This window comes from Petaurus breviceps, unplaced genomic scaffold (genome assembly GCF_028583685.1).
Source record: "Petaurus breviceps papuanus isolate PSGF00001 unplaced genomic scaffold, PetGlider_PUasm1.0 90925, whole genome shotgun sequence".
In the NCBI taxonomy this organism is placed as follows: domain Eukaryota; kingdom Metazoa; phylum Chordata; class Mammalia; order Diprotodontia; family Petauridae; genus Petaurus; species Petaurus breviceps.
This window is the reverse complement of record NW_027187380.1, coordinates 22,651,012-22,674,731: the sequence shown is the minus strand read 5'-3', so window position 1 is coordinate 22,674,731 and position 23,720 is coordinate 22,651,012. Positions and strand designations below refer to the sequence as shown.

Sequence of the window (23,720 nt, the reverse complement as noted above, 5' to 3'; positions counted from 1 at the left end):
AGAGAGAGAGAGAGAGAGAGAGAGAGAGAGAGAGAGAGAGAGAAGGAACCCATATGTATAAAAATATTTGTAGCAGTTCTTTGGTTATAGCAAAGAACTAGAAAAGTATTGTCTATCACTTGAGGAATGGCTGAACAAATTATGTATATGAATGTACAAAAAGGACAGCTTCATAGAAAACCTGAGAAGATTTGTGCGAACTTATGCAGAATGAAGTGATCCAGAACCAGGAAAACAATTTACATAATGACTACAACACTTAAGAGAAATAACTATGAAGGATTTAAGAACTAGGATTGATGTAATGATGATGATGATGATAACTATAGTATATAATACTTTAAAGTTTACAAAGTACTTTACACATGTTGTCTAATTTTATCCTCATTACAACCCTGTGCTGTAGGTGTTATTATCATTCCCATTTTATAGATGAGGAATCATGACTCCAAAAGATACATGATATAGAAGCACAGAAGTTGGCAAGGGAATATCAAATTTAGGAAGAGCAAGGTCAGTTTGGCTGGAAGGTAGAATGACCAAAGGGTAGTAATATTAAATATCTGAAAAGGTAGGCTGATAGAAGTTTGAAAAGGGCTTTAAATGTGCATACTCTTATTAAGCTAAGAATAAATGTAATTTATTAAATAACATTTTGTCTTAGAGGTAATCAGAAGCCACTCCATATACTTAAGAAGGTAAATAAAATAAGGGGGTCATTGTTCTGTCCACATAAAATAAGAAGAAAATATCCAGAATCCTGAGTAACTAGCTTCTGCCTTAGGATCTGAAGTCATAAACCTGTTTTGTTTGTTTGCTGGCCCATTTCTTCCTTTCTCCTTTTGTTGACCTTCTTGGGTTTTGAATTCTATCTTTGAACTTGAAACAAGGATCGCCTTGACTGACTTGCTTAGTACTTTGATTTTGTTTGCCTGTCAGGTACTTTACCAAGAGAACACTGTATATAGTAACAGTAATATTGTTTTAAGAAAGACTTTGAGTGAATAAGTTATTTTGTCTTCCTAAATATCCAAATTAACTATAAAGGACATATGAAGATGTTGTCTGCATCCAGAGAAGGAACTGATTACTAGAAGTATGTAGAGAATAATTTTACACATTCACACACACACACACACACACACACACACACCTATTTTTATCCAGTGGTAACTCTAGGGTGGGGGTGGGGAGAAAAAATAAATTTATATGATAATTATTTGTATATTTGAAAGGAATAGCAAGTTGTGTATAATAGATTTGCAGTTTCACATGCTATTATCCTTTTTATTGTACTATCTTATGGAAATGCTTATTTTATACCACAAATTAAAAATAAAACAAATTTTCAAAAAGGTTTTGGAAACAATAAAGAGTGATGAAAATAAGGGGTGGGTAGGTGGTGCAGTGAGTAAAGAGCCGGCCCTGGAGTCAGGAGGACCCAATTTTGGTTCCGGCCTCAGACACTTAACACCCACACACACACAAAAACTAGCTGTGTAACCTTGGGCAAGTTACTTAACCCCAATTGCCCTCCAAAAGGAAAAAAAAAGAGTGATGAAAATGGGGAAAAAAAACTTTGATTTAGTTTGCCTACCAGGGACCTACTTGTAGCTCCATATTTTCATGGACCCCCCCTAAACCAGGACTCTACTTCCTTACTTGAATCTTTGCTACTTAATTATTTCTCCCTGTAATGGCCTTAACTCTTCACCTAAATAAACCTATGATTTCTCCTAGATCCCCCTTGTGCTTGGCCAGACTCAAATTCCCAACCTTTTTTGGATTATTTTTTTGCTGTCTTCCCTTGGGGCAAATGCTTTTAAAACAACAATAAAGATGGAGATTCCACAATTTGGGTTTTCTCCATGTGATGGGGATAGTATATAAATACATGGATTACAGATGAAAATATAGGATATATGTGAACTTTGTAAGGATGAAGACTTTCTGGACATTTATATTTAAGACTTGCAAATGGTTATTCCTGAACTTATTTTATTAGCTCCCAAGTGAAATGAAGACTAGATAGATCATGCCTCATTGTTGTGGTCACACTGGAGGGTGAGATAATTGCAGTTTTTTTGTTTGTTATGGAGTTAATGCCTTACCCTTTCAGTACTTAGGCATTCTGAGCACCTCCTCCATAAAAATATAGAGCAGTCAGGAAAAGACTGACTCCAAAGAAGAAAGTAACACCATTAATTGCTTTGATTTGGCTTCAATAGATGTTGTTGGGGAAGTGAGGTGATATTCTTCACTCTAAGGATAATCTAAGGATTCACATAAGGAAATATTAAGAAGCATGATGAGTAACCTCACCTTCACTATTCTAACAATGAAATGAAAGAAATGTATATCATGGGACCTGGGTGAGAACTTGACACTACTTCTCAAAATAAATTACTTTATGCACACACATACATATATGTACATATATACACACATACATATGCATATATGTTTGTATGTATATCAATCAATAGATATTTATTAAATATTATGATGTGCCAAGTACTGTGCTAAGTACTGGGGATGTAAAAAGAGGCAAGCCCTCAAGGAACTTATAATCCAATGGGGGAGATAACATGCATGCAAACATATGCAATCCAAACTACATACAATATATATAGGAAATGATTAATAGAGGGAAAAACTAGAATTAGGATGGATTGTGGAAGGGTTCTAGTAAAAGATGTAATTTTAGTATGTGAACTAGTTAATTAAGGACCACCAGCAAAACAAAATCAAATAAACATATGATGGATTACAACCCTTATAGTTATAAAAGTAGAAAACAATGAAGAGAGATAATGCTTTTTGTTTCTTGGACCCTGCAACTTCCATGTACCTGGTTTTAGAGCAGGACTTAAATTATAACTTTAAATACCAAAATGATGACATTGGATGAACATTTGTGATCCAAAAATCTGTGAGTGCTTTATGGGTTTTATCTCACAGGATTCCCACCATGCAAAGAAATTTCTTTTATTATTTATTTTGAGGGGAAAGTGTTCTGAAGTCCTCTATTTGGGCAGGACCTGGTCACAAGCTGCCCTTAGGAGGACAAACACCATCCCACAGCTTTGGGCTCATGAAAGCCAAACCCTCTTCACCACCCCCACCCCAACAATGTGCCTGAGGAGCTGGAGCTTCACTTCTGGCCCCTCACGTAGTTCCAGGCCTCATGACTGTAGGCCTGGATTGTTGATGGGGCGGTAGTGAAGACATCAAGCTGTTGATGCCTGAGTTCCAGCTGTCTCGAAGGTTAATGTTGATATGTGGAGTGGGTGGGAGCTCCAACCTGATGCCCACGTGCTTTGAAAGTATGTCTGAGTAATGACTGAAGGCTACTGGGATTGTCTCCTGGGCTCTTCGAAGGGCAGCCTGACCCTGGGAACTTGACCCCAGCAGCCCCTGATCATAAACAAGGTATACGGACCCACCAGCCAAGCCAGCCTTAATGAAAAACCCGAACACGGGCCACAGGTGAGTAGCCATGGTCGCCGAGCTCCGCTGCTCTACGGCCAAGCAAGGACCCGGAGTTCCGCCCTCCCACCAGCGACCAGCCATGCAAAGAAATTTCAATGAGATGGAATGGAAAAAGGGAGGAAGATTTATTGAAAATCATGGAAGTAAAACCTGGAAATCTGTAATTTTACTTGCCTTCTCTAATCAGATAGCCCCTTCATCTCTGGTGAAAATTTAAAATGGGTTTATTATGGTAAAGTCTGACCCACAAATGTCATGAACTAGAATGATATTCAGCAAAGCAGTCCTATAAGCGAATGAAAAGTACTGATGAAGTCAAAAGATTCATTTTTAAAATGCAAACTTCTTTCCTCCAAGAAGATCCCACAAGTAGTAATTATCTACTTGCTTTGCAAAAAATTATTTGCCCCAAGTAAGTAACCATAATAGCTCATATTTTTTAGTGGTTTAAGTTTTATAAAGGTCCTTCTTCACAACAACCCTATGAGCTAAGTAGTGCTAGTAGTACTGTCCCAGCTTTGTAAACGAAAAGATAGATTTAGAGAGATTAAGTTACTTCCATCATCTCCTGGCTAGTAAGTGTTAGAGCTAGTATTCCCTCTCTCAGGGCTCTCACCCTAAGTCTAGCACTTTGGGTAGCTCAGCTCTTTAAAAAGCATGATTGTTACTCTTCTATTTTGTTGGTTTACAGTGGTAAATCCCCTAGATCACAAATTGTAGCTTTTCTCTCTTACATCACCTCTGGGCTGTTCAACCTTTTCACTTGTTACCTTCCACTGGATCCCTGCCTCCATCCAACTCCAGGATGACACCACACAGGGGCCAAGAACTTCCACATCACCAGAAATTCCAGCTAAGTTGCTTCCTTTCCAGCTCATTCACTGGAATGATCCAACTCCACAGTCTCCCTTTTTTTTTTTCTAGTGTTCATACAGGTATGCCCCACTCCCAAATACTTTCCACCTTGCCTTTGTGTACTGTTTTCCTTTATTGGAATGCAAACTCCTTGAGAGTGGGGTCTGTGGTGTTTTCTCGCCTAGCACAAAGATCTCTCTCTCTCTCTCTCTCTCTCTCTCTCTCTCTCTCTCTCTCTCTCCCTCTCTCTTTTTCTCTCTCTGTCTTCCTTTGTTAAATTCTTAGGAGGACAAACTATTGGGATGGGGGGAACCCAATCTCACAGGATATCCCCTACATTATGAAGATATTATGGGAAGATCTTAGTATAAGTTTTTACTGTAAGATGACATTTTCTGAGATTTATGTAAAAATAAATGACTTTGGAAAAGGCAGCCTATTACTAATAAGGCCTCCATTTCACCTGGTCACCAAATAATGCAACTTCCAGAAAAGTCATTTGTAACTGACCCCATACATTTGTAGCTTCCAAGGCAGTTTGGATTTGTCCTCAGAAGGGGAGGGTTTGTCATTCACCCACCAGTCAGGTGACCCTTGGGGCAATTCTTTCTGACCTTTAGTTTTCTCCTGGGTAAAATTGTAAGAATATAGTTAAACATCTACCTCACAAGGTTATTGCTAGAGAGATGCTTTTAAACTTTAAAGTACAATTATTATTACTTCTCTCCCAGAACTGTTGTGAGTCTCAAATGAAGCTATATATATATGTATATGTAAGTGTATGTCTGTTTGTATGTGTACGTGTGTGTATGTATATACAGCAGCTGGATAGTGTCACAAATATAGAATAATGGATCTGGAGTCAAGACTTCATGTCAAACTGGCCTTAGATATTGACTAGCTACCTCTGTGATTCAGGGCAAATTAGTTAACTTCTCTACCTCAGTTCCCTCATCTATACAATGGAAATAATAATAGCCCCCAGGGTTGCTGTGAGAATAAAATGAAATAATGTTTATAAAGCACTTTGCAAATCTTAAAACACTGTACAAATGCTAACTGTTTGTTATTGTTATTATTATTTTTATTGTATGGAATGTACTTAGTAAATAGCAAAGCACTAGGTAAATGTTAGTTATTTTTATTATTCTTCCAATTTTAACATCTTTACCTTTCACGTGACACCTTTCTGACGTAGTGATGGGGCCTCTGGGTTTCCACATTCCACACAATAATTTCTCCATCAAAGCTGGCAGTAGCAAGGAGGTCAAGAGGAGGACAGTAATCCACAGCTAAGATATCTTCCTTGTGTAGTTGCCCCCCTTTCCAAGACATGTCTGCAGGTACATACAGAGCCTAGGAAGAATCAAAGAACTGTACTAAAATGGGCTAAGAGTGGAGGTGTTTTACCTCCCCAAATTTGGCCAGGTAAATTCTTTTCAAATTCCAGGACCTAGACAGAGTTCTTAGGGATCACATGACTGATGGTTACCACTCTCCCTACCCCCATACTCCAATGTGAATAGCCTAATTTATTCAATAGACCACCTTGACAATATCTGAGTGTCCTCTGGGAGAAGATAGTCTTTCTTTAACTGCTAGTAATTAGATGAACCAGTGACACAACTACCAACTTTATCTCCCTTTAGTAATCTAGTGGTTTATTTCTCCCACCTCACCTATTCATCCTCCCCCTCAGCTGACTCTTGAAATTACTATATTTCTCTCAACATGTTTATGCTGATTATATATTTGTTTTGCCTTCAAAGGGCAAATATAGGCTTCTTTACTCTCTATATACCCTGAGTATCTTCTAAATGACTTTGTACTCTGTGGGAACTCACTAAATGTTTACTGAGCAACTAAGCATTTCTCAAAATGTTATCCCACCTCAAAACCTCAGAATTTTTATGCTGTTCCTTGTCTGTAAAAGGCATAAAGGTTGGATTATCTTAAAAAGCTATATCTTTGTATGAACTGATACAGAGTGCAGTGAACAGAATCAGAACAATTCACACAATAACATTATTATAAAGAAAAGCAACTTTGAAAGACTTGAGAACTCTGATCAATAAAAATTACCAAGCACGATTCTAGGAGACCAGTGATACTGCTGCTCCCCACCTGACAGAGATGTGCTCAAGAGGTAGAAAGAGATATTTATTTTTGATATGATCATGTAGGAATTGTTTGGGCTTGACTAGGCATTTTTGTAACAAGGGTTTTCGTTTTATTTTTTTTCTAAGGTGGGGGGGAAGTAGGTGGGAGGGAGAGAAAAATAAATGCTTGCTAATCGAAAAAATAAAATTGTTTAAACACTTGAAAAGCTATGGGGAAAATGCAAAAATAAATAAGACATAGTTCTTGACTTTAGGAAATTTCAAACTAGTCAGAGAACAAAGTCATAAGTATGTCACTGTAGTAGGTGCTTAATATATATATTTGTTGAATTGATTACAAAGGATATTACTAAGGCAATAAAGAATATGATGCATCATATGACTGGTTCAGACTAGGGAAGCTATAGGAGTTTAGAGAAGGGGATAATATTATGAATTAGAATAGCCTAAAATGGAGGAAGAAATATCATTTCATAGCATGTCATTAACATATTAATTTGCATTTATTTGTATGTTGCTGTGTAATTGTTGTCATTTTTTGTATGTTCTCTATCATTTTCATTAATCTTCATACTCCTTAGAGGCTAGCAATGGTCTTTTCTTTGTATTTAGACCTCCTACTGAGCCTAAAGCGAATAAACGAGACTCTGAGAAGCCAAGTCTTCTCATTCAATATTATTGTCTGACCAGGCCCACGGACCACTGTTTGTAACAAATGCCACCTATTCTCCCTTATCCCTAGGCTAGCTTACCTCAGTTTTTGAGCAGTCATAAAGAATGATTTTCCGATTCCATCCCACTGTCAGGAATGTGTGTTTTCGAACTGGGACCACCCCTGTCACTTCTGCATCTTCTACCATCTCCAGTTTGTGCAAGATGTGACCTCTCTGAATATCCCAGACCTGTTTACATAAGAGTAAAGTGAGAGTTTTAGTATCCATTTTTTTTCTCTCTCCCTGGCCAGTGCTGGATGGATCATTTCAGTATCTTTTCTACAAGCTCCTTCCATAATATTTCTCCCAGTCAATAGAAATATAGCATGGTATAGCGACTAGAGGATGAGACTTGGCATGAGGAAGACCTGAATTCAATTCCAGCCACGGATGCATGCTAGTTATGTGACGATGCTTAAGAAACTTCACCTCTCAATGCCCCAGGCAACTAAAACTATAAGGAAGAATAACTCAAAACTGACATTGGACAACATCTTACTTTGATAATGACAAGACACTGACAATGTCTTACTGCATTTGGATTATTAGTAGTAAGTAATAATAATAGTAACTAGGGGTAACCAGGTGGCATAGTGAATAGATCACCAGCCCTGGAGTCAGGAGGACCTGAGTTCACATCTGTCCTCACACACTTGACACACTTACTAGCTATGTGACCTTGGGCAAGTCACTTAACCCTAATTGCCTTGCCTCCCCCTCTCAAAAAAAAATAATAGTAACTAGCATTGGTATAGTACTCTAAGGTTTATAGAATGCTTTAGTAGCATCTCTATGCACACACATATGCACAAAATGAAAATTATGAAGCCAAAAGGTGTAACTTGGTTGTGCCAGAGCCCTTCTGATTTGCTGTCACACATACCTTAACAGTGCCATTTCGGGCAGCTGTGATAAGCCTTCTACCTGAAGTATCTAGGGCCATGCAGGTTAATTCCTCCTCACCATGGATGTTGTTTAAAATGAGTTGCTTCATGCCAGTCTCGACATCCCACACTGCAATGGTGGAGTTGTGACATCCTGTCACTACCTGCCATGAGACAATTTGGTTTCAAATTTCTGTTAAATTGTGTCTATTTTGAAAGCAGACTAGCAAAATTTCCCAAATGATATGAGTAAAATATATCTCTTTTCTCTTGGTTAACACGGGTTTTGACTCATCTCTTAAATATCTGGCAAATAAGTATCCTTTGAATATCTACCATCTGTGTTAAGCAGAGGAGTAGTGTGGTGCACTGGCAAGAGCACAGGATCTGGAGTTAGAGGACCTGGCTTTGAAGCCTGTCTTTTCTATTTACTAGCTGTATGACCCTGGGCAAGTACTTTCTCCTTTCTGGACCTCAGTTTCCTTATCCTGTAAAATGAGGAGCTAGGATTAGCTGATATTTAAAAAGCTATAGAAGTTTCAAAAATTATTATTCATAGTTCCTGACTTCAAAGAGGGGCCGTCTACTTGGAAAATCAGGACATAAATATGTGAAAAACTGAATAATATAGGAAATATCATACATAGGTGGCTAGTAAGAATTTGTGAATTGAATACAAAGGATGTCACAAGCTTGTACAGTATTATATGTGCACACATTATATGAATGTCTGGGAAAAAGATGCTATAGGAGTTGGGTGAAAGGGCCATCATTATGGGTTGAGGTGGTCTGAAAAGATTTCTTGGAGGAATAAAAACTATCTTATAGCATTTTTAGAGTCAGAACTGAGCTTCAAACTCATCTAGTCTAGGCCCTACTTGAAGCAGGAATCCTCTCTACTACTTTCCCCAAAAGTTACTGTTAAGGCTCAGCTAAAAATACTTCCATAGACAAGGATCTCTACCTCTTGCAGTAACCCATTTCATTTCTGGATAACTCTGTCAGCATATGTCTCTGGCTTGAAATGAAATTTACCTCTCTTCCCAATAGTTTCCATTGTTTAGTCCTTTCAAATCTAAGTAGGATAATGTGCTTCAGTGGTGTGCTGGTAAATGTTTAACTATCAGTTCTCCCTAAACACAAGACATTTTTGTTTAATCTGTAGTATTAACCTCCATCACTTTAACTCTAGATCTTAGCCAAATAATAAATCAATCCCTGATTTGTAGGTTTGCCTATTTTTTAGGTATAAATGTTCACATCAAAAATTTAAAAATTGGTTCTCCCATATAAGCTTGGCTTCAGCACACTGCAACTCTGCTCCTTCTTTCACATGGTAGCCCCTTAATTACATTTATCATGCCCTCCATAAATTTTTTCTTCTTCAGTATATATTACTCATATGATATGTATATAGTACACACATTGTAAACACATGTTTATGTAATATACATATGTTAAAGAAAAATATTAAGACTCATATTGTACTGTGTGTTTTAGGCTCAAATCTTCCAAAATAAACAATATTATTTAATTCAACATTAAGCTAATATAAGTGGTTCTAGTTTGGAGAGATAACTAAACTGGTTTAGTTCCTCCATGCCCATTCTGCTTCAAGACATTGTTAGGTAACATAGGAATGTAGAAGAAGAAAATTGCAACACATTAAAAGAAAGTTTGAATAACCACACTAGAATTGCTGAATAACCAAGTCACTATTCAATTTCTTCTAGGATTCCTCTTCTCCCGAGATCAATTGAACTCTTTCCAATGATCTTTATCAAGAATCCTTTCTGCATTGGCGGTGGAGGTTGCCTTCTTTTCAGTGGAATAGAGGGCACTTCCCTTTGGTGGTTCCTAGCTAATCACTCTAGGGAAAGAAGAAAAGAGAATTTGCCTTTAGCTGGGTAAGTAACCCAGTCATTTCAGGAGTGGAAAAGGTTACAAGAGGAGAGTTAAGTTTGGTTATTACCCTTAAACCGTTTTCCAAGAGAAAGGCTTTTTTGTCCTCAACCAATCACTCACATTCCAAGGAGTTTTTCTGAGGTATTTGTAAAGGAATTTATAGAAAAATATTTAATACTTTTAGTTTTACCAAGCAGAGGTTTTTAATGTGCTTATACACACATGTGTATTTTAAAATATATACTGATACTATATTTATTTGAGGTCCTTTACCATTCTGATAACCTTCTACTACAATTATTCTAGGTTGTCAATGTCTTTATGAAAATGAGTATCCTGTAATTGTACCTTTGATGTTCTCTGTTAGTACAGGACTCTTCACAGTGTAAAATGAAATGAAACTCTCCCATTTTGGCCAGGTTCCTCTGCTCTCAATAATGGGAGACCACCAGGGTATAAGAAAGGCTTGGTTTCTGGATATAACAAGTGTATGTAGATGTTAAGAGAAGAAACAAGAGACACTGATGCACACAAGACCTGAATTGAGAACTGAGCATTTATAGGACCTCTGTAGGGAATCATGTGCACTTAAGCATCTATGTCATTCTGAGATGCTAAAATAGCAACATATAGTCTTTCATCTCATCTCTGAGATGAAACTTACTGAAAGAACTTAGCAATACCATGAGCACATAGCTGGAAGCAATGGAGACTATGGTCAAATAGCAAAGATGTCATGTCCAGTGAAGAGTTAAAAGCCCTAGAAAGTTGTAAGAGGGACTATAAAATGGAGGTCAGATGAGGGGATTCAACCAGAAGATATTCACTGCTCAATAAAAAGCAACCACTATCATATATGGAAATAGCTCTTTCTTGCACACACAGCAAGAAAAATAATAACAGTGATAGTTAGCATTTGTTATGTTCTCTAAAGTTTGCAAAGTGCTTTACAAATACCTCATTTTATTCTGACAGCAACCTTGGGAAGTAGGGATTATTATTATACCTATTTTGTAGATGAGGAAACTGAGACTGAAAGAGGTTGAATGACTTGCCAAGGGTCACACAGCTAATAAGAATCTGAGTCAGGATTTGAACTGGAGTCTTCCTGACTCCAGTTCCAGTGCCCTATCCACTGTTCTACCTAGTTTCCTCTATATGCCATTGCTGTAGCTGTTCTATACATGTGTGCCTCTGTAGTTATGAGCTCTCTTTTATTTACTATCTATACCAATTAGTATTAAGTGTGTTTTAAAAAGAGTGAGTCATAGGTTACTGAGGGTAGGTGGGAGTGTTTTGCTTTTTACTAAGACATTTCAGTAAATATATTTATTTTGAGCTTAATTGTATCACCTGTCTGACAGCTACAGAAGAACATATTGGTAGGGGCTCAAGAGCTATAGTTTTAGAAATGTGGACCTACACAGTACCTTGAACCCAGGGTATTTATCATTAAGGGGACCTAATTTGTGAGAGATTTAGGGGAAGGTAATTGTCCATATAGTGGCTAAATTTCATATAACTCTCCTTCATACAGCTCAGGTGCCACAACCTTCAAAATGACATTTTTGATTTTCCTAGTTGATAATATCCTCTCTCTCTCTGGGACTTTTCTTATATACACAGCATTAACTACTTCCTTTTTCATCCAACCCCTTCTTGTTAGGAACAGGGGTTCATACCTTCTGTTTCTTTCACAGAAGTTTGATTAGTTACTAAGTGCTAAGTACCTGCTTACTTGACAATACAAAGAGGAGTCTTCAAATTACCATTACATAAGGGTAGGTACCTACTTAGTGGTATCAAGGTGCACATAAAGGATAGATGTGTCCCAAATTCTACAAACTTTTGGTACTTTGGGATCTGAGAATTAATTCTCTTTTCATAGAATCCTCATACAGACCCCCTTATGTGCATTAACTCTACAGTGTGGGTTGTTTAGTTAGGTTCCCATGGTCTGCTCCTTTCCAAAGCTCAACCTTCTGATGCCAGGTACCCCATTCTTTGAAGATACTTCTGACATCAAAAGATTGCTTTTTTGTAGTTATATGTATGTGGAGTATGTGTACCCATGATCCCTCAACTCTGCCTTAAATCCTTCAAACTGACTAACACTTGAACTGCTGGATGGTGTGTTTCTCTATCATCACTGTTGAGGTGAGGGAAGAAAAGAGAAATTCTCCTCTGCTCCTGTATAAAGATTTTCTCTACAAAGCACTCCTGGGTTGGAGTTCTAGGATTTAACTAGTTAAAGCCATGCAAAGATTTTTCTAATGTTTAATTTTTCTTATCTAAAGACGTTATTCCATTTAATTCTATCAAAGAATGGGGTCCATTCTACATCAAGGAATTTCTTAGTATAGCTGTAATTCTACAGTTAGTTTAATGCCTTGTTGCCAAATTAAAACCTTATGACCTGTGACTAAATCTTGTGACTACATCACATGAGTAAGGGTCCAGGAAGGGAGGGAGTGGGAGGAATAACATTATTCTTTCCTTCTACTCATAATTTCTCACTTATTATCACTTTCCTTGAATAGCTGTTTTTCACAGGGTGTAAATGCCATGGAAGAAAGGATTATCACCTTGGAGTGCAACAGAAATGAGAACCAAAGGACAAATTCCACTGAAAATGTTGAAGGTTATGGAAAGGGAGATTCATTGCCAGAAGGTTTGAATTATGAAACTGTTTGCTTACTATTTGTTTGATATTCCTTCCTTTCTCTGAACCTCAATTTCCCTATCTGTAAAATAAGGAGATCAGACAAGATGAACTCTAAATTTCCTTAAAGTTCTAATTCCTAAGAAACCTATTTCTTGAAAATGACAGCCATTGCTACTACTTAGAGATTGAGGTCAACTGAGTAAGAGTGTTCATACAGCCCTACAAGGGATCCTATCTATGACTTTGGCATTTGCTAGGCCACATGTTGTTGTTCAGTAGTTTCAGTCATGTCCAACTCTTCATGACCTTGTGAATGTCCATGGGGTTTTCTTGGCAAAGATACTGGAGTGGTTTCCCATTTCCTTCTCTAGTGGATTAAGACAAACAGAGGCTAAATGACTTGCCCAGAGTCACGCAATTAGTAAGTGTCTGAGGCTAGATTTGAACTCAGGTCTTCCTGACTCCAGGCAAAGCACTCTGTCCATGGAGCTACTCTTCAATAATGAGAAGTCAGTCATCTGGAATCAATGCATCACCTTGTACCATATACAAACTGTATTAAGCCAAATAACATCTTCTATTTCATAGGATCATTTAGTTCATTCTCTTTGTTTTTCCACATGAGGAAACTGAGGCTTTAGGAGGTAAAATGATTTGTGACACTAAAGTGACAGATTATACAGGTAGTGAACAGCAGTATTAGAATTTGAAATAAAAGTCTTCAAATCCAGACCTTTTTCAATTACAACTAAACTTTATCTCAATACTTTATAGTAATTGCCCATGTGGAAGAAGCTTCCACAATATTTGCAATTTTGGATAATAGAAGTGCTTTGGAGAGATTTTGGAGCACGTGTAGACATTGTGTAAGTGATTCCAGTCTGTTAACCACACATTGAGGAGGAATCCTTTTGATTGGTTGGGGGCACATTCAGAAGATACTAGCTAAGTAGAACCTTGACCTCCTCTCTTGGTATTGCTTCTTCCTAACATCTGGTGTTACTTTTTTTTGATGATCTGTAAGGGGAGAGACCTCTCTCTAAGGCTATCATGTGACCCCATGAATACAAGATCAATTCTTTGCCTCAACATATTTTGTTTTTTTTAGATTGAAGACTAGCACCTCATGAGTTTCAAAACATCAGGAGACATCTGAGGTTTTGGAGTATAGGAGTCAAGCCCATGCTAGGTTTTGTAGCCAGCCCAGCATTGATATCTTGAGGAACAAGGAATGACTTTTCAAATCTAGCCTAGCCCATTGGTAAGCTGAGATGACTTACACAGTGATTGGCACAGAGTAAATGCTTAATAAATGCTTGTTGACTAGACTTGATGAGGAATCAGTCTTTTTTTTTTTGCTTTTAGGAGGGGGAGGAAGGGCAGTTGGGGTTAAGTGACTTGTCCAAGGTCCCATGGCCAGTAAGTGTGTCAAGTGTCTGAGGCCGGATTTGAACTCAGGTCCTCCTGACTCCAGGGCTGGTACTCTACTCATTGCACCACCTAGCCGCCCAGAATCAATCATCCTACATCAATGTGGCAAATGATTGTTAATGTGGTGAATTCAACACTCAATAGAAACTGTGGTAAGTTTGTGTGGCTTCTGTGTGGCTTCCCCAGATACCAAGGGGAGAGTGTGACCTTGAAGTATTAGGGGAAAATATTTGTACTTTCATGCTTACTTCTTCATTATTCTCCAAATAAATATCCCTTTGTAAATTCTAACTGATGTCAAATAGTTAAAGGGAATGGGGGTGCTATATTTTGGAATGGGATTTTAAGTCCCTTAGAGAAGGAATACCCCGACCCTCAGGAATACTTCTAAATCCCTGAGGAGGTAATATAGATGGTCTGACTCTGAGATTGTAAGGCCAGAGAAATATTTGCTTAAAATAAAAAGTCCCAGAGGGATTAAACAATTTGTTCAAAGTCACACAGCTACTCTGCTTGTTGATTGACTTACTGACTGATGAAACTTAGGACTCCCAAGTCTAGTGCTTTTGTAAGTATATCCCATTGCTCAAAAGGAAGAAGATAGATAACATATTTGGGGAAACTCCAGCAAGTCAGACTAAAGGATGAAATATTATGGAGGAATAGAGTTTTCATCTGTTTGGAAAACATTAGGAAGCTAAACATTGCTTCACTGGCATATACTATAGAAAAGAAGCAAAGCTGACCTACCTAGTCTGAGAATCCTGGATTTCATTAGATAGGAATTCATAACTCAGGTAACTGAGTTATGCTGCCAAAATGGAGATGTCCTTTTAGTTTGGACAACCTATACTATATTCTCTTTCTTGGTCAGTCTAGCACTTTCTGAGCTCTTCTGAGAGCAGAAGTGATGGTTCATTTCCATCTGTAGGTGCTCTAGAGTTCAGCTGAGGAAACCATCATCACTTAAGCAACTTTCCAGCTTTTGCTCAGGCAAAGTGATAAAAACACCTTGAACTTTCCAATGTTTCTCAGCATTTCTTGGCAGTCAGCCTTTGTCTATTCTTTCCTCTAATCAAAAAATGGGGCTTGAATGAAGAGGGAGGTGAAATCTTGGACTGAAGAAGAACAAGAGTTTTTTGTTTGTTTTTGTATTTTTTTTTACTTTGGCTATACCATCATAATCTTCTCTATTTAGCATGAAGAGGAACAGAGACCAGAAATTAGGAAGAAATTTATCGATGGCTCCCCTCCATGCCATTGGCAGTCTGAGTTGCCTGGCTGAAAACTTTGGTCATTAGGATGAGTTGCAAATCTCATTTACTTGAGCTCCTCCATTTTTCGGAAATGGGGCCAGTTGCTTTGTACATAACAGCTGAAAAACACAAAAGTACTGAAGGAGGTTAAGGGTAGGAAAAATCCAAGAACCTCACTGACTGGTTGTTTTTCTGGGAAGTGGTAACAGAAGGAAGGAGAAGCCAGCTACACAGCTGTATTATTGCCTCATCTACTTTCACAGGAACTCAAGATGTGACTATAAAGTAATGAGATCAATTCTCATTTGAATAAAACCTATCAGAACTCAAGAGGCCACTGATTGAATACTAGCCTTGGAGTCAGAAAGACAGAGACTCAAATCCTAACTCCAACCTATTACCTGTGCAGATCTGAATGAATCACAAACTTTTAATGCCCTCCAGGCAATCCTCTAAGGCTATGAGTAGTTGATATTTTTGTGGATGTATTTTCAATACCTGGAGTTCCCTACACTGATGAAATCACAGTTCCAGACTCCTTTCACCACTTTTTCTTCCTCCTCAAAAAAACCTCCAGAATTTATGCATTTAAATGATTATTGTCATCTTCAGAGGAGTCACCTCAAGAGAATATTTTTCTTTTTCCCAAAGATCCTGTTGTATAAGTTCTTCATTGAAAGTAGTGTCACAGATGTGATCATTCCCATTCTGCTTTCTCAAGTTACATATTGTAATAGCAATACCTCACATTTATCCACTGCCACCAAAGATTTACAGAATGTCTTACTCACAATAAACATGTTAAGGATATCAAGACTCAGAGGTAGTCTTTATTTTCCCAGAGTCACATGAATAGCAACTGTCAGAGCTGGGATATTAACCCAGGTCTCTCTTGATTCCAGCTACAATGTTTGTTCTATGACTCTGCCTTTACTGGCCCATATTGCTGTTGTTCAGTCGTTTTCAGTTGTGCCTGACACTCCATGATACCATTTTGGGTTTTCTTGGGAAAGATTCTGGAGTAATTTGCCATTTCCTTCTCCAACTCATTTTATAGATGAGGAAATTGAGGCAAAGAGGGCTAAGTGACTTGCCCAGGGTCACAAGCTAATAAGTATCTGAGGCTAGATTTGAACTCAGGAAGATGAGTGTTCCTGACTCCAGACCCAGCACTCTATCTACTGTGAAGTCTTGCTGCCCAAACCACTCATACTAGCACTATGTAAATATCTGTCTCATTACTTTATAATGAAGCATTTATTTAAAAGTTAAAGCCAAAAAAACCCAACAGAAAAAATATTACTCACTTTGATCATTCATTTAATCAAGCATAGAATTGAATGACTTTGGACTATTTCAAAAAATCAAAGCTACTTGTGGCAGCAAGCACGCCAAGAGTCCTCAGGGTTTGCTGCCAACATAGGTTCTTGAATCTGCTTTGATAAAGGAAAGCAACTCAAAATGGGTTAACAAGCTTACTTTAATCAGTCAGACATATATCGTTTACCTTGTTCAGGGGAAAAAGGTCAACACCCCGAACTTCAAAGTATACAGGCAGAATTATCAAGACAGAAACAGATCAAGTAGACAGCTTTCCAAACTGTCCAGCCATTACATCCATACCCAATCAACATCTGGGTTTTTCAAAGCCGGGGGGGCTCTGGACAAGGCTTCCCAGAATCCACATCAAATCACAGAACACTTCTCAAAGTGAGCCCCAAAACAAAGCTACACATCAGGGCTTATATAGCCTTCTCCTGGCTCAGAGAATGTAACAACCTTTTGCACCCACTGGCCAATCAAAAAGTATCTACTGAAAAACAAGCCTCCTACCCCAGGGTCCAGGTGCACTTTAGCCTAGGGGCAGGAAAGATCTTTAAATTTACATTCCTATTACACTACTCTCAAAAGGTGGAGATTTGCCACTAATTAAGGATACAGAAGCAGGAAAACAAACAAACGTGGAATCAGATCCTGGCTCTTTATCTATTTATTTTTTTAATTAGTTGTGTACTCTTAAGTCCCTTAACCTCACCTTCAGTTTTCTCATCTGGAAAATGTGAACATTACTCCTCAAACTATCTTCTTAACAGAAATGTGGTAAGGAAAGCATAGTATAGATGATCTGGAAGTCAAGATAATCTGGGCTCCAATCTCATCTCTGACAAGTACTGGCTGTGTGAACCTGGACAAGAAACTCAACCTCTCAATACCTCAGGCAAATCTCTGACACCATAAGCTGCAAAGCAGGTGCCAATTTACATTGGTAAAAAAACAATACAAAAAAACCCCAACCTTACCAAGACCTACCTATATTGATAAAATCACAAGCCTGGTTTAAAAAAAAGTATTATATAAATGTGAATTACTATTATTCCAAGTAATGCACCTTTGCCACAGAAAGCAATTTCCAAATAGAAATACCAAACATATTTTTGAGCAATGACAACTTCACTGGAGCAAGTACCTCCACAATTCAGGTTGCCTTTCTCTGTACATTCTCTGGTTTGTCAATTTTCTTCTTAAACAAGGGTGCCCAAAATGGAACACCATCTTCTGGATGAAATCTGATGATGGTAGAGTCCAGTGGGAACATCACCTGCCACATCATGCAGCTTACATATTGAGTTTACAATCTATTAAAACCTCCAAATCTTGTTCAGAACAATTTCTGTCTAACCATGCTTCCTTCATCTTACACTTATGAAGTTGATTTTTTGTACCAAGTAGAAGATTACATTTATCCCTAAAGGATTTTACATTCTTAGATTTATTTCAATGCTTTATCCTGTCAAAATAATTTTGTATACTGATTCTCACTCTATCAATTAGTGTGTTATCTATCCCTATATAGATAGATATCTATGCCTTCATCTAAGTCCTTGATAAATATGTTAAATGGCACTGGAGCAAATTGACATATTGACATGGAACTATCTTCCCAGAACACTCTAATTTTCCTTTGTTCCTTCATTTCCTGGCCTTGAATTAATACTTCATTTGTGTACATTTGTCTATATTTTATTTCCTTCTCTCCCACCCCCAGACTAGAAAATGTTTGTTGAAGGCATTGAATGTTTTATTGTATGTATTTTTAGCACCTATTGTGTTTCTTCCATGTGGAAGTAGGCACTTAAATAGTGCTACTTAAAATAGTAGGTACTTAATAAACTCATAATATTTAATAAATAATTGTTGAATTGAATATGCTTTTCTGGGGGGAAGTCTCCATTGCCCTGAATAGGTCCCCATACCTATGTAAAGTGAGTTGTGTTTAGGTTTCCTCAAAGTGGGAGTAGGCCTCTATTCCTTTGTCTTTCACCCAACACTTACTACTAATTTCTACCAAAGACCATCAAATAAGACAAAACATTTTTAGATAGTGGCCGTATTTGTCCTTCCACACCTTCTAGTGGGCCCATTCCCATAGACCTGAAATCCTTAGTGGTTTCTTTAGAGTATGTCTGACCTGATGGAAGAAGGCATTGTATACAGTCCCACACAGCGGAGCCTTGTGGGGTACGGTAAGGTTTATCTCTGAATGTGTAGGTATGGGTAATCTCAGCATGCCAATGTAGTCGGTATGGGAGATGAGGATCAGGGGCAAAGGTTTCTGGAGAAATAGAAAGGGGAAGCTTCCTTGTTCCAACACATGTTCAGGCTGGGAATGGGGGAACTTCAGTGCTACAGTAAAAAGACAAGTGTGGTGACTCATGTCCCAGATCTTCAGCACCTGAGAAAAATAGAAAGTAGAAATTATTCTCTTAAGAAACCTGCTTCTGTTGTTAAGTGACTTTACCCATTATATTCCCATGGTAAGGAAAAAAAGGAAAGAAGTTATCAATGTAAGACTCTACTTTCAGAGCTCTGTTTATTAATTCCTGTCATTTTTGCTTTTGGCTCATCTTCTGGTTCCTATTATCTAATAATCTCAAAGTATTTTACCATGAGGAATACAGGTAGCAATTTGAATGTCAAATGTAGCATACATGCTATGATCTGTTCCAAAGAATAAAATGTGAGCTCAAAATACAGCCTTCTCTGGGGCAAGGAATGGTGAAAAAGGCACTGGATTTGGAGTCAGAGAACTTATGTTCTGATTTCAACTCTGCTACTTGAGTGACCTTTGGCAAAGATTGCAATTTTTATCGACCTAATTTTCCTCCTCTGTAAAATAAAAGTGCTGGACTAATTGATTTACCAACATATCTTCTGATTTTAAATCTTACAAATCTATGAAAATGGACTAGGAAAAATCTCCTAACTGATAAAACTCCTTTCACACGGCAAGGTAGGTTGTCTGTCTTAATTCACCATTATAAGGGTAGAAACAGGTAAGTGGATACTCTGATTTACCTCTGTTTATATCAATCACTGTTTATAGCAGGAATAACAATATCAAAAGACAAACAACTTTAAAAGACTTAAAAACTCTGATCAATGCAATAACCAACCAAAATTCCAAAGGACTTATGATGAAACATACTACGTACTTTCTGACAGAGAAGTAATAGATTTAGGGTGCAGATTGAGTCATATATTTTTTGATCACAGCCAATGTAGGAATTCATTTTGCCTGACTGTGCCTATTTGTGCTCTCCTCCTTCCTTTTTTCAATCAGAGGGGGTTGGTAGGAGGAAGAAAAGGTTGAATCTCATTAATAAAAAAAATAATCCCATCTTACATTTTTGTAAACAAAACTTTGATATTTTTCTATATGATCATAACTTCCTGTCACTCTATTTTTATCTATATTTCATTCCTCCTGATTCTACACTTTGCCTCCAATCCCTGAACTTTTCCAGTTTTTCTCAGGTCATTATCCTTTCTCTGACTTCATTTTTCCCCTCTTCCCAATCTCAATCCTGTAGCTAACCAATTTAATTCTAGACTGTCACCAATTCTGGAATCTGTCTCTTCTATTGATATTTATCCCTTGCCAAAACCCAACTGTGGGCTACTCACCACCAACTTACCCTGTTCCTACTTACATGCTGCTGAATGGAGATGGAGCATGTCACAAAATAGTGCTGAACTAGGTACACCATTATAAATTCATATTATTCAACTTTAATTGGGTCCTTGCTACTGCAAGGCAATCTTTTATGCTTTTCCCTCTCCTCAAGCCTCTCATACCTTTCCTACCTCTCTTTCTCAGTTGAACACTTCACTTCTAACTTTGCTGGGAAAAGTAAGGCCATATTCATGAGTTCCCTCTTCTCCCTCTTTTTTCACCTAAAACCCCCTTGATATCATTCCTCACCCTCTTCCTTTCTCCTAATATCTATTAATGAGGTTGTCCTTTTCCTTGCCAGGGCCAAACTCTGTACATGTGCCTTTGATCCTATTTCTCCTGATATTTTCCCATATAGTACTTTCTCAATCATCCTCTCTTACCTTCTAAACCAGCAAAAACAATATCCTCCAACTAAATAAGTTTCAAAAATTGGTCTTCTCAAACCCATCACGGACAAGTGCATTCTCCCAGAGCATTTGACAGAAAGTGTAAAAACATTAAAAGACCACAGTTTTATGGTAGCTGTTATCATAGGAAGAAGCATAGCAGGAAAGGTAGACCCTTCCAAGATATACTCCTAAGGATAGTCACTAAACATTACCATGCCAGGAGTAGCTTCATTAAATTATTGTAGACCTGAAAAAAGGCTCTGGAAAATTGAATCACTCTCTAGCTTGTATGTACAATGGAATACTAAAATAACATACTGCCCCATTGAAGACAACAAAGGAGAAACATATAGAACAGAATCTAAAGACCAGATATGTAAAAAATTCCAGGTTTTCTTAATCAGCAATTGAAAGTAAAAAGTTAAAAGATTAAGGGTATACAAGGAGTCAAAGCAGTGCAAAAAAACCAATTCATCATTAATCCAAAGCTTTATTAAAAGGCTGGTGAAACAACTCAATCAGAAGAGAGGGAACTTCCCAAGAATAAGGATGTGAAAAATTTTTGGTCCTCTTTATGATTTCAAGAAATTCCATACAAGAAGAATGAAACTTGAATCAAAAGCAAAAAAAGAAAGCTTGTGTACATTGAATGTAATGACCAAGATACCAGAGTTGAAGGAAACTCTAGCTTCTTTGCAAAATTGAAAAGCCAACAGTCCAGGTAAGATCCATAATTACTGGTTTAAATTTTTCACAATGGTTCATGAATTACTAGAAAAGTACTTTGACAGTTTCCTCTCTGATATGTCTCTTATCACCCTTCTTAACAGAAGGTACCACATGTCTATTACCAAAAAATGAGAACTCTAATGACTCCTTTACATGCAAATCAATTAAATGCTTATGTACTTAATACAAAACATTCGCATTGAATTAGTGAGTCAGTAGACTTGGTTTCTAATTTCAGGTCTGTAACCAGCCATATACCTTAGGCAAATCATTTCATCTTTCTGATTTTGTTTCCTCCTCCAGAAAATGAGGGATTTAGATATTCTCTAATGTCCCTTCTTGCTCTAATATTCTATGTTCTATTATCCTAAGTAACTATCAGCCTCCAGGTCTTTGGTGGGGTGGGGGCAAATTTGTCCTTGCTAAAATTAAGTACCTGGCTGAATTTTTTTTACTCTCCTTTCACCCCATTCACTTCTTATCACTACTTAATTCTGCAGATAGAGGCAACCAATGCAAAGCCAACTCACTGTATCCTTGGAATAGCTGAATATCTGTCCATTTTGTTCTTGGATGGCCAGTCCTAGGATGGGCAAAGAATGTCCCCGGAGCACGGCTGTTGGGAGGCTTGGGACAAATCGATTCCACACTCGGACACAACAGTCAACCCCACCACTGACCAAGAGATTCAGAGACTTGGAAAAATCAAAGCATTTTATTCCCTGGAGAGTAAGCAACAGAAAAACTAGTTTGCAAAGATGAGAAAAAGCTGGCACAGAAGAGTCTAGGTGGGCACTTTGAGGTTGCCTTGGGAAGGAAGACAAAAGGCTCTCACCCTCTTAATCTTCCATGTGTATGCTTTTCTTTTTTGGTCCATGTCCATGATTACCAATGAGGCTTGAGAGTTCCCTGAGGATGTAATGCAGAGGTCTTCTGGGACATATTGGATTTGGGAAATGGAGTCTTGGTGTATGCGACGGATATAATTATAACTTAAAAACTGACAGTGATTTCCAATATCCTGGTGGGAAATAGCGATAGATACAGAGTATAAATCTAGTCCTCCTAATATGGCATCCAAAAGCTAAAAATACATTAAAGTTTCTACCAGAGTAGCACTTAGAACTTAATGTACTGTGGATACACAGTAGCACTGTGGATACTAAAGGCCAGTCTTGCAAATAAAATACATGTGTACACATATGATTTATATGTTTTTCAAAAGTAACTTTATATTTAAATTAAATTCAATGCACACAGTATCATAGCTTTTAGTTTTTAGTTCCTACTTTGAAATACCTAGCAGGTTTCTTTTATATATATATATATATTTTAAAGTAATTGGGGTTAAGTAACTTGCTCAAGGTTACACAGCCAATTTTTTTGTGTGGGTGTTAAGTATCTGAGGCCGGAACTGATCCTGGGTCCTCCCAATTCCGGGACTGGTGCTCTTACTCACTGCGCCACCTAGCAGTTCCTCGTTAATATATTTTTAAAGACAGCTTCTCTGATAATAAAGACCCACTTCAGGAAGAAAGTAAATAACCCTGTCACTATCCTTTATGAAGATATGGCCATAAGTTATAGATCTGGCCCTGTCCCTCTTCATGCTAATGCCTTTTCTCTGTAGATTACCTCCAGTTTATCCTGTATACATTTTGTTTGTACATATCTGTTTTTACATGATATGTCCTCTGTTAGATTGTAAGCCCTTTGAGGGAAAGGACTGCTTTTGGCTCTCTTTGTGTCCCTGTGCTTAGCACAGGAATTGGCACATAGTAAACTCTTTATAAATAATTTTTGATGTGACTTGGCTTTACTTGGCTGAACAAATGATAGTTTTCAAGGGTAGAATGATTTTATGATCCAGCAGGATTATCTTGAGGTTTATGCCAGGTTGAAGGTGACAAGCAATGCCATGTTAACACAAAGTATATCACAGTGCTATGCTTTCCTAATTTCAAAAAAGAGAATCCATTTGGATTAAATTTGTTGATCTATAATTTGGAGTGCTTGTGTGGCTTAATGGGATAAGTTCTGAATTTAGTCAGGAGACCCAGTTCTGAAACTATATGGTGCAATCAAAGGTAAGTCATTTAAATTATCTGGTCCTCAGATAAGTGATAATGGGGATAATCTTTGCACTACTCATCACAGAGTATTCCTGTGAGAAAAGTGTTTTTTTTTTTTTAAAGCAATTGGGGTTAAGTAACTTGCCCAAGGTTACATAGCCAGTTATTTTGTGTGGGTGTTAAGTATCCGAG

The 23,720-nt window shown here is 37.7% G+C and overlaps 1 protein-coding gene and 1 pseudogene across 1 annotated transcript in view; both read right to left on the bottom strand.

Annotated features, from left to right (window-relative positions):
* The window catches only part of LOC138152794 (cilia- and flagella-associated protein 337-like), a 113,366-nt gene that overhangs the window by 55,004 nt on the left and 34,642 nt on the right, over positions 1–23,720 (bottom strand). Inside the window, exons 9-14 of the mRNA XM_069076868.1 lie at positions 22,292–22,477; positions 21,987–22,178; positions 18,791–19,054; positions 8,064–8,228; positions 7,220–7,369; positions 5,519–5,703 (exon numbers count right to left, since the gene is read on the bottom strand). Of these exons, the coding sequence (XP_068932969.1) occupies positions 5,519–5,703; positions 7,220–7,369; positions 8,064–8,228; positions 18,791–19,054; positions 21,987–22,178; positions 22,292–22,477 (1,142 nt within the window). The remainder of the gene's footprint in view (positions 1–5,518; positions 5,704–7,219; positions 7,370–8,063; positions 8,229–18,790; positions 19,055–21,986; positions 22,179–22,291; positions 22,478–23,720) is intronic.
* On the bottom strand, positions 3,016–3,568 carry LOC138152292 (MICOS complex subunit MIC13 pseudogene; annotated as a pseudogene).